Source organism: Microtus ochrogaster, chromosome 26 (genome assembly GCF_000317375.1).
Source record: "Microtus ochrogaster isolate Prairie Vole_2 chromosome 26, MicOch1.0, whole genome shotgun sequence".
NCBI lineage: Eukaryota > Metazoa > Chordata > Mammalia > Rodentia > Cricetidae > Microtus > Microtus ochrogaster.
In genome coordinates, this window is record NC_022025.1 from 14,014,904 (window position 1) to 14,025,989 (window position 11,086).

Genomic DNA, 11,086 nt, shown 5'->3' on the forward strand with positions numbered 1-11,086 from the left:
TTTTAAAAAATTCTCTAAATATATTGGTTCATTAACAATGCTACATTACAATTTCATTTTAATGAAATTGTATTTTAAAACCATCACCCAGAAATATTTTAAAAATGTACTTTGAAGGTTATAAACTTGAATCTCTCTCTCTTCCTTTCTCCCTGGGCCCATTTCTCCTCGGTTCTGTTACTCTTTATATCATTTAATATAGGAGCCAGGCATCAAATCTGTTCTCTCAATTATATGAGCTGGTTTATAAACAGTGGGTAGGAAAATTAAAGTTTGGGCTAAGTCAGATGCTACAGCTAACCTTAACCCTTGGCCTGGAGTTATTCTGTGTCCTGAATGTCACGTGATAAACCTTACATTCTCGACCATCTCCCTAGCTCTCCCTGCTTGCTCCTTTTCTGTGAGTTCTACTGAACTGATGCTGAATTGTCTGACTGAAAAGGCTGGGAAATAGAGAATCGATGTCATCTTTGTTACTCACAAAATGAGACTTTCTTCCTCTCTATAATAAAGAACACGTTAACTGATGCTAGATCTCCTTTGATCAAAATGAAAAATCTAGTGGAATTATGGATTCCTTTGTGGTCCTTCATTGTCTCAATATAATATTTGAAATTAACGTTTATTTTAACATGTGATGGCTATTCTTGGTTGTCAACTTGCCTCCATCTGGAAGGAAATACAAGCCAGAAATGGAGGGAACACCTGTAAGAGATTTTCTGACTGGTTTGAAGAGGGTGAATCCACTTCTAATCAGGACCTTTGAGGTGGGAAGACACACGCCTCTAATTTAATCTAATCTAATCTAATCTAATCTAATCTAATCTAATCTAATCTGAAAGGCGTGCGCGTCCGGTCCAGACCTTGAGGTGGAAAGGTTCACCCTGAACCAGTCACACTTCTGCTAAAGCCTACGCACAGAGAGTGGAAGAAGGAAGGGTTCGTTCTTCGCCAGCTGCCCTGCCTGGTCAGCACATCCGTTCCTTCACTGGCATCGGAGCCCACTTCTTCAGGATTCCAGCACATACAGAAGACTGTCTGAGACACCAGCCTCGTGGGACTGAGCAACTGCTGGATTCTCGGACTTTCTGTTCACAGCTAGTCTTTGTCTGGACTGCAGTCTGTGAGTCATTCCAAAAAATCCGTGTGTGTGTGTGTGTGTGTGTGTGTGTGTGTGTGTGTGTATTAGAGAGAGAGATTCTCATTTTATACGTTCTGTGACTCTACAGAACCCTGACGAATGCACCTCCAGCACAGATAAATTACTCTGACTTTTCAGTGGTGTAGTAAACAGAACACATTAATTCTAGTTAAGATCCATGAAGAGGCCTATCAGGCTATAGTTTTAAAAAATTTGTTATTGTCAAACTACTGCCATAAAAAGAACTGTATTTCGTCTTGATAATGAGAGTTAGGATAGGCAAGCTAACAGATTGAAAAAAAAAATTAAAAACCTCGCCATTTCTTATCTTTGCCAGCATTTTCTTTTTACGAATATGCACTTTTGATTCGTCTATTGAATATGAGAAGTACCCCAAATGGTAACCAGGCAGTTTCACACACCTGCACAAGCTGACACGAGGCCTGCTGACGGAGCAGGAACAAGCACATGCCTAGAAAACCGCACTTTGGTATAGCCAACCCAGTGGGCTCCCAGCTGCCCAAACTGCCATGCACTATGTAATGGGAGCTGCTGAGGAAAAGGGTCTCAGTGGTTGGTCTCCAAAAACGGGCAGTCCAGATGGGGGGGGGGGAACTACAGAACACTGGCCAGGGTGTGGCTATCAGATGCCAGCAAACTCTGCAGCAGGTCAGAGATAAACCTACGTCTCGTGGAGAGGACACTCTCTCTTTCTCTAGAATATTCTCTTTGGAAATGTGTACAAGTTTCTTATTGATTCACATATATATATATATATACACACACACATACATATTTATAAAATTTTAAAAAGACTGGAATAGGTAGCAAAACCTCTAGCATTTCATTAAAAGGCAGACTGTTACTGAATATTTTGGATAGGAACTTTTACTTTTCATACAGAAACCCTTAGAAGAAATATTTTCCAGACATAGTAGTTTTTTCATTAACTAATTATTAATTAATTAATTAATCGAAATTAAACATAGGTTATTTATGTCAAACATAAAATCTTAGTTTCTTTCAACCACTCACAATTATCTCTTCTGCTACCCATCAGAGTTCCGAAAACTGAACATATGTCTTCTGTCTTAATCTGAGCAAACATAACTAGGAAGTCATTTCTGCCACAATGGAATAAGCCAATGCATTCGACAATCCATATGTAATAATCTTTGATAACGAATATTTCAGGGCTGTGAAGCCAGGAGCCAAGGTGATGCTGCCAACTCTGGAAACTGAGTTTGATCACCAAGACCCACAGGGTGAGCAGAGAAAAGCAGCTCCACCCAGTTGTCCTCTGGCCTCCATATGCAAGCCATAAATCACATACACAAACAAACAAACACACAGCATGCATAAACGGGACATAATAAAAAGTCTTTTTAAAAAGGTTACAGATTATCTGTAGCGCCTTTAACACCATGCCCTGCTTGGCAATATTTTAAAATATTTAATTTTACTTTTTAAATGATTTCCTCGTTCCCAATCCTGAAAGCGTCGGGGACAGTTGTATTCCCTGATTCAAACAAGCGTTTCTAAGAAAGATTGCTACGATCGCTAAGGGACACTTACCGATGGAAAACTGGAGGACAGACGCTGTTGTCGTGTTCAGGCATGCGGTGGTCTAGGGAAAATACAAACAAGGGGTGTGAGAGGAAGACAAACTTGAGGGGAGAAGGGCTTTGGGAACAAGGGAGTGAGAAAGCTCCATCCACAGAGGCTACACTTCCCCAACTGCTCACCATTCTCACCAGTGGGCCAGGAGCAGACAGATTCCTTTATTCCCCCTTGGGGAGCAAACTGTGAGAGACCCCAACTTGAGCCTGGATGGTAAGATTCGCAGAGAGTCATTGAGACTTCTTAGGACACCCTGCAAGGGCTTTTGATAGGACTACATGCAGCCCATCACCCTCCTCTATGTTATTACCAGCCTCATAAAAAGGCTACCAAACAAAAACTGGGACATAAAGTAAAAGGCTAGAAAAAAGCCAGGCAGTGGTGGCGCACGTCTTTAATCCCAGCACTTGGGAGGCAGAGGCAGGCGGATCTCTGTGAGAGTGAGGCCAGCCTAGTTTATAGAGAGTTCCAGGATAGCCAGGGCTTTTATACAGAGAAACCCTGTATTAAAAAAAGCAAAAGCAAAATAAAACAAAACAACCAAACACAAACAAACAAACAAACAAAAAGACTAGAAAGTTAAGACCTAAGCAATAGTGGAGAGGGTGCACCTTCATCCAGCATCTGATAGAAGCAGATGCAGAGAACCTCAGTGGAGCACTGGGCTGAGCTCCCAAAGTTGAAGAGAGGGAGGAGTGAGAATATGAGCAAAGAGGTCAAGGCCATGATGGGGACACCCACCGAAACAGCTTACCTGAGCTAATGGAAGCCTTCCAACTCTGGCCTGACAGCGAGGGAACCAGCATGGGACTAAGTTAGGCCCTCTGAATGTGGATGTAGTTGTATGGCTGGGGCAGACTGTGGGGGTCACAGGCAGTGAGATCGGGATTTATCCCTGCCGCTTGTTCTGGCTTTTTGGAACCCATTCTCTCTGGAGGGATACCTTGCTCAGCCTAGATGCAGGAGGGATGCCCTGGTCCTGCCTCAAAGCAATGCGCTGGACTTTGTTGACTTCCCATGGGAAGCCTTACCCTCTCTGCAGAGTGGATGGGGGTGGGATGAGGGGTAGGAGGCGGGACGGTGGAGGGACCAGGAGAAGGGGAAGGAGTGGTTAGCGGAGTTGGCATGTAAGATGAGAAAAAGAGGTTTTTTTTTTTTTTAAAATAAATTAAAAAAATAAAAACTACTATATAAAAGAAAGTAAAAAGAATAAAACAAAAGAGGAAAACAAGATAAAAGGTAAAAGACACTTGATAACCCGAGACTGAGTTCAGGCCCAGGGACCCGGTGGAAGGCAGGAAGAGAATTGATTCTAGCAAGCTGTCCCCTGACTACACGCGTCTGCTGTCTATCCCTGTGCCCCACCCCTATGCACACAAAGCAAATGCATGCAGTCAAAAAGCTTTCTTTAAGTCAACAGAACTAAAACAGCGAATTTAAATGCCATAATCTTTGCGGGGGGAGATAATAAGATAATCTAAAACTGACTGTGGTAATGATGATACAACTTTGCAAAAGAACTGAAGAACCTGTGACTATTTCTTGAAATGAGAAAGGGAGGAAAGAGGAGAAGGGGGAGAGAGAGAGGGAGAGATATTAAGAAAAAGGGCCTAGGAAGAACCTCCCCACACTTCTGTGAAATTGTCGTGTCCCAAAGAACTCATTGACAAACTTCTCCTCTTTGGAAAGAGGAGAGAAACATAAATGATTATGTATAAAGTTATTTATTCTTTGGAGCAGGCACACAGTGCTAAGGAGATAAAAGCTAAATTCTCATTTCCTGGGCTCCTGAGCACCATCCACTGAGGTATGGCTGCCTCATGAGGCTCCTCTCTCTGAAAGGGCCAGTGTGTGAATGCACACTCAGTACGGTGGGCACAGTATGCTGTCGTCTTGCTCCTTTACGACCTGACAAATTCAACCATGTGACTGTATAACTCCAGCAGGCAGGCAGCCAAGGTAAGAGAGGATGGCAGGGACATTTTATAGTCCCTTCAGCCAGAGTCAGTACGAGCTCCTACTGTATACCAAACTCGAATCAGCGGTGTGGCCTGACAAAGGGAATTCTGGCTGTCCTGCGCAGTCTTCCTCCCAGAAGAGATATTAGAGAAATACCAACAATCAAATACTTTGCAAAGAAATCTGCGTTTCTCCCCCCCCCCCAATAGCTTTTAAAGGAAGTTTAACTTTAAAACCCATCTTTGCTCATGGGTTTTCATCCAGATAATTTCATAGTAAGATCTAAAGAGGCACATGACCAACAGAGAAACTGAATGATTTTATGGAACGGAATAGATTCCCAGATGAATCATGAAACTGTTTCCTTGAAATATAAATTAGAAGCACGATCGTTATTGCTATTGCTAGTACACAGAGTATCTTGGAGAATCCTCAGTACTTTTCCTGGTCACATAATAAATGGTGCTGAGTCACTTGTCCTGCCAAGTGACACAGCTGTGACCTCTGCACAACACACTGCTAAGTTTCAGGGGCGAATGAGGTGACCATGGCTTTTGATTAGGCATCGATTCTATATTTGTTTTTCCTTCACAAGGGAGGCTGAGGACTCCTGTGATGTCTGATGCTCAATTCATTACTATGGCCCTAAGATTAGTGAAATTCTCAGCTACGAAAAATAACAGGAGGGCCTTGGAGATAAGCGAGGCTAATAAAGTCTTTGCGGTGCAGGCATGAGGACCCAAGTTCAAGCCCAGGAGCTGTCTGAAAGCATTGGCATGAAGGGCCTTGTCTGTAGCCCAGAGGCTGGAATGAGCAGGAAGACATTAACAGCTCCTTCGGAGCCAGTGGAGCCCACCCCACCAGACCTGAGATCAACATGACCCAGACTACAGTCACCTAGGACGGCTGGCTACATCGTGCTGTAATCTCCTGTAGGGTCCTGGCACCGTTGCCAGCCCCAGAAGGTAGTTCTTGGGACACTGACCATATCGCCCGTGCTAGTCGCACTGAACCAAACGCCATCGCTGATTTTCCACCTCCTGTGTCTCCACTGACGCGGTCCTGTTTGATTAGGGCAGCCTGACCCAGCCCTGGGACCTCAGATCCAGACCCCAGGCTCGGACTTCGGGAACACACGTGTCTTTTTTAGTAGATCCAGAGCAAATGCCTTAGCTGACAAAGACTCTTGGCTTGTGGTTCTTCGCTTCACAAATTTATAGAAACCGGATTATGAAAACTAAGCAGGCCTATTGTTTATTAAGTGGTATTTCAGGGCTCAAATCTTTCATCAGTCTGTATGCACAACAGCTTCAATTGGATTCAGTTTTGGGGTTCCATACAAATGCTCAAGATTTTGGAAATGCAATATTAACTGGCATATGAATCTCTCAGTTTCCATTCGGTTGGACTGCTTTCTCTGAAGGCAGCATGGGTACCACACATACTTTGGCAGCTAGGCGACTGGCACAGTATAAAACGGACCGAAAGCTAAATGAACATTAGACCTTTGAATTCTGTCTCTCTGGACCAAAAAAACCATGCTCATTTTCTGGGAAATACTTATGATGGGAATACAAACTGCTGGCCACTCTCATATCTTACAAGGTTATTATTATGTAGACATTGTGAGACAGGCTCTTGCTATGTGTCCCAGGCTGGCCTCAAGCTCACCATCCCTCTGCCTCTCTGTCTCATCCTGAGATGACAGGGTGATAAGTGAGTGAATGGTCTCACATCTACACCTCAATACGAGCCAGCTGGGGTCCGAACCTAATCATAAACAGACTGGACTACAGAGAAACGATCGTGTGGCTTTTACCGACTATGGGAATTTGTGGAAATACGAATTTTCTGGCATTATATCACAACATACCTTTACCTCCCACTGACAATGTTCTCAGAAATATTACTGAATGGAGCGTCTCCTCAAACAGGCCGTTATTCTCAGCTCAATTAACTATGGTAAAATTAATTTTATTTTAGGGTTTCTAGATAATTAATTCACTCATGGTATATTATTTAAAGAGTACCAGCAAATTGATCTTATTTTTTTTTTCAGAGAACATTTCACTACCGGAGTCTGCAGTGGTATAACACCCTGTGAGATTTCAATTATAAGCACCTATTATTTTAATTTGCATCTAATTAATTTTGTTTGTGGTCTAGTTTCAGGTGAAAACTCAATTCATCAGTGTTTTGAAACTCACATCCTCAATAGGTTAAATACATCCATTGCCACAGAAAGGGTATTCAAGCAGAACGAAGTAAGAACATGCTGCAAAGTTAGCTGGCTTCCACATCTCGATAACTAAATCTTTTAGTTGCTCATATACACAGGGCTTTCTCCCCTCTTTGCTAAGGTAGCTAATCTTTCTGGCCACTTTTGAAGTTAGTGACTTTGAAACGCAGCGTGTGACCCAGGGTGAAGAGGAAGATTGTGAGGAAGAGGAGAAGGGGCTGTGGGGAGCCAGGCACTGACCAGGCAGCACAACGAACATGCCAGAGGCAGTGGGCTGAGCCAGTGGGACCTAGCGTCACAAGGCTTTGATGTCCTTTTCAGGGATGTAAAATGAATGAATGCAGTCATCACGTCAGAAAGGAAGACGAAAACAAAAGGCCCACGAGCCGTATGCTCACGGGAGTGGTTGCGCTGTTTTTAATTTCGCATGCTCATTGCACATATAATCCCACGATTGACCTTCTCAAGCAATGGCTAACTCGGAAATTAAATAAGAGTGACTCTGGGGTCGCTTGGCGTGAATTACTTAAAAACAAACTCACTTATTCAGTACATTCTTTAAAAGAGAAATCTGTTGGAGTTTATCTGTTGTTAGGAACCAAAGTTTAACATCATAAGAAACTCTTGACTTGGAAAGAGAAAATAGTAAGGATAAGAAAAAGGCTTTATGTAAGAATTTAGAAAAAAAGGGTCATTTCAGTACCTTGCTTTCTTAAAATGTACATTTTATTTATCAATTCATAAGATTTTTGCTAGTTAACTGAGAATAGTATTATTTTAATTACATGTTGTTTTTATTTAGATAAATTTTTTAGTGTACTATATTTTCCAGGAAAATAAGTAGGATTTGGGCTATATTGCCTTCTCTTGTAGCTTTTTCTATTTTTATTGTCTATTATCTTATTCTCTTTGTGATACACAACACTAGAAAGACTTTCATGGTCCATTTTGAAAGCAGTCTGTCATTTAGGCTCACAGAAATTCTGTGTGTAGATATACTATTCTTATTTTAGGCAAATTGAAAATAGATATAACAATAAGTTTTTTGCCTATGTAAATGATGAGAAAATTCATGCTTTTTGATTGTTTATTGCTTGTTTTTGTTTTTTGAAACTAATGCTTTTGATAACACCACTTAATAAAATTCTTCAGATTAAAAAAAAAGAATTTAGTCACATGCGTTTAAATAGGATGTATTGTGTACATGTGATATACACGATCACATCTGTATTTGACACACGTAATTACAGTGACGAATCACATTTAGTGAGACAAACCGATGAGAACCGTCATGTTTATATTTAGAAATGATCATAATAAAACCACCCCTCTCAATTTTGAGACATCAATAACAGTACAAATAATACTTCCAATTTTCGTCTGGACTCCTAGAGCGCGAGAGAAACTTGTGCTGACAAAGCAGAGCCAGCACCATGATGAAAGGGTGGAGCTCAGCGGCACATACTCACCAGCTCCCGAGGACCATACGGCTCACAGAAGGTCACGGCATTGCCATGCATGATGGTACCACACTGCTCTCCAATCTCACAGTTGCTGCATTCCAGCCTGCAAGGATACAGAATGCAACCTCAGTCCGAGAACTAAGCAGCACAGGTCGGTTCTGTGCTCCCATAAGGAAAACACATGATACGTATTGCTACTTGGCTCAAATGGTCCCCGCAGGGTAGACAGTCACGGTACAGTAGATTCTGAAGAGGTTCAGAAGACACCAAGCCAGAAAGGCTTAGGAATAAATTTTAGGTCTTTTAGTAACTTGTCGTGGCAGGAAATTCCTTAACGTTTCAATTTCCTCATGAATAAAATGAAGATAACAACAGTCTGACCCAAGCCTCAACTAGCCATCGTGACAATTAACTGTGTGACATCTAGAGACTTCTCGACAGTGTCTAGAAGCTGACAGAAATAGTTGCAGAAAAATAGCAGGCCTTATGACTGGAATATGGCGGAACCAACAGTTGCATATAAGATATGGAACCCAATAGGCCCAATACAAGTGTAAACATAAAGTTACATCCACTTACCTAATAAGACAAAAATCTACATCTCTAAAACGGAAATGTGCTTCACAAATACACAGGTCGTGGTACGGCCAGTAGAACTGTTTTAAATCACTATTCTCAGGAAAACATACATCTTACATTCCACTGTGCTTCACATGATGGGATCAGATGTAATCTACATACGATTACAGAGTACACACAGGTTCTAATACCGGTAAGTTGTGGACTTACGTTCATGCTGACTTACGTTAACCTCGGAAAGAATCTAATCCTCTATTTTATTACTGTACACTGAGGTGATAAAAACGTAAGCCAGGATCAAAGTATATTTTTTTCATATCTAGTAGAACGGACGACATTTGATAATATGTTCAGTAACATTCTAACGCTCCTCGCGAGGCCATGGCCACCGACAGTCATCACACATCGAACACGCAGGAAGAAAGGTCCTCAAACGGCACGAACGCTTTATTGGATGCCAAAAAGATAGTTTCAAAGACTCCACATTCCAGGTGCCGAACTCAGTGGAAAGGGCACTCTGCCCTTTGCTTGGCCGACCGCTGTGTTAGCACTCTCTATTGTTTATGCTTTCAGGGAGGGGGCAGCAACTTCCATCCAGACAGGGGACAGAGTGTGAAGGGAGCTGGTGCAGCCCCTGAGGGCAGGAGGCAGAAGCCCAGGAAGTATAGACTTGGCAAACGAGTCTAAGTACACGTCTGACCCACATTGCCATCAGCAAATCACTGCTATACCAGCCTTTTCAGCCGTGCTCCCACTAGAACATCAGCAACGCCAATTATCTTTATTTTTTTCAAAGAAGAAGAATTTCTAATAAGGATTTACGTACGGTGTAGTTCATTGTATCATACATTTTAGTGGGAAGTTGGAATCGTTTCTAATTCCTGTGCTACAAGAGTCTGATAAAAATGTCTGTGACACTGGAAGGAAGACAATGGCTTTGGCAAAGAACCCAAACTTGTATTCATTTTTGGCATGTTCATTCACTCCGTGTAGCACTAATAAATACTGGGTAAATGAATAACTGAACGCAATACAATTTCACAAGTAGGATTATTCTTAAGGTCAGAAGTCCTAAAAGAAAATCTCATAATACTGCTTATTAGTAATACACATACTATGCATGAGGTAGCACCTTATTATTAGTAATGAGATGATTACCACTATTAATTTATTGTAAATTTCTACCCTTTTTGGTCGCTAAAAAACTGGTATATCTGATTCTGTTCTCCCTGGTACAGAGTAAGCTATGTGAATTTCTTCCTATCATTTTTCTAATTAAAAAATAGCATAAAAATTAGAAGGGGGAGGGGCTGGAGGGATAATACAGCCGTTAGGAGCACCCCGTGGCAGCTTGAGGTCTCTAATCCCAGGGGCTCTGATGCTGCCTTTTGACTTCTATGGTCACCTGGTACACATGTTGTGCACAGACAACATCCAGACAAAACATCCATATGTATAAAGTAAATTTTTAAATATTGAAATATTTTAATTGATACAGAATTAATGGGCTTCTTTAACATTAGTGACAGATGAGGATTATTTAATCTTTGTCATTATGAAATAGCTTGAGAGAAACACCAAACTTGACTGGAAAAAAAAAAAGAGAATATTCAAAACTCATAATAACTATCTGCCATCAGTTCTAGTCCAGTGGTTCTCAACTTTCTCAATGCTGAGACCCTTTAGTAACAGTTCCTCTGAGAGGACCAGGGCCATGGCAGGCCGGGCTAGTAGCTCTCTCAGAGACCAGGCCTTAGTTTCAGTTTACTGGAACAGGCTCTCAGGAAAATCACAACTCAGGAGCAACCAATCGGCAGGCACCCCATAGCCTTCTGCTAGCTCAGCAGAGGACCACAGCCTCCTGCTAGCTAAGATAACTTGCCCTACCCTGCCACTGGGAAGTCCCTAACTTCTAGAATCACCTACCAATCATCACCCAGATTGATCTCCCCTGCACCCCCCACCAATCATCCCTCAGACTGATCTCCCAACCAATCAGACCCTAGACTGATCTCCCTGCAATAATCATCCCCCAGACTAATCTCCCCACCAATCAGCCCCCAGACTGATCTCCCCACCAATAAG

General features: G+C 42.1%; 1 protein-coding gene across 5 annotated transcripts in view; it reads right to left on the reverse strand.

The window, feature by feature from the left end:
* The window catches only part of Reln (reelin), a 441,277-nt gene that overhangs the window by 213,068 nt on the left and 217,123 nt on the right, over window positions 1-11,086 (reverse strand). For all 5 annotated transcript variants that reach the window (XM_026784681.1, XM_026784680.1, XM_013350437.2 and 2 more), the window contains exons 7-8: window positions 8,429-8,525; window positions 2,717-2,768 (exon numbers count right to left, since the gene is read on the reverse strand). In XM_026784681.1, coding sequence (XP_026640482.1) covers window positions 2,717-2,768; window positions 8,429-8,525 — 149 coding nt within the window. The remainder of the gene's footprint in view (window positions 1-2,716; window positions 2,769-8,428; window positions 8,526-11,086) is intronic.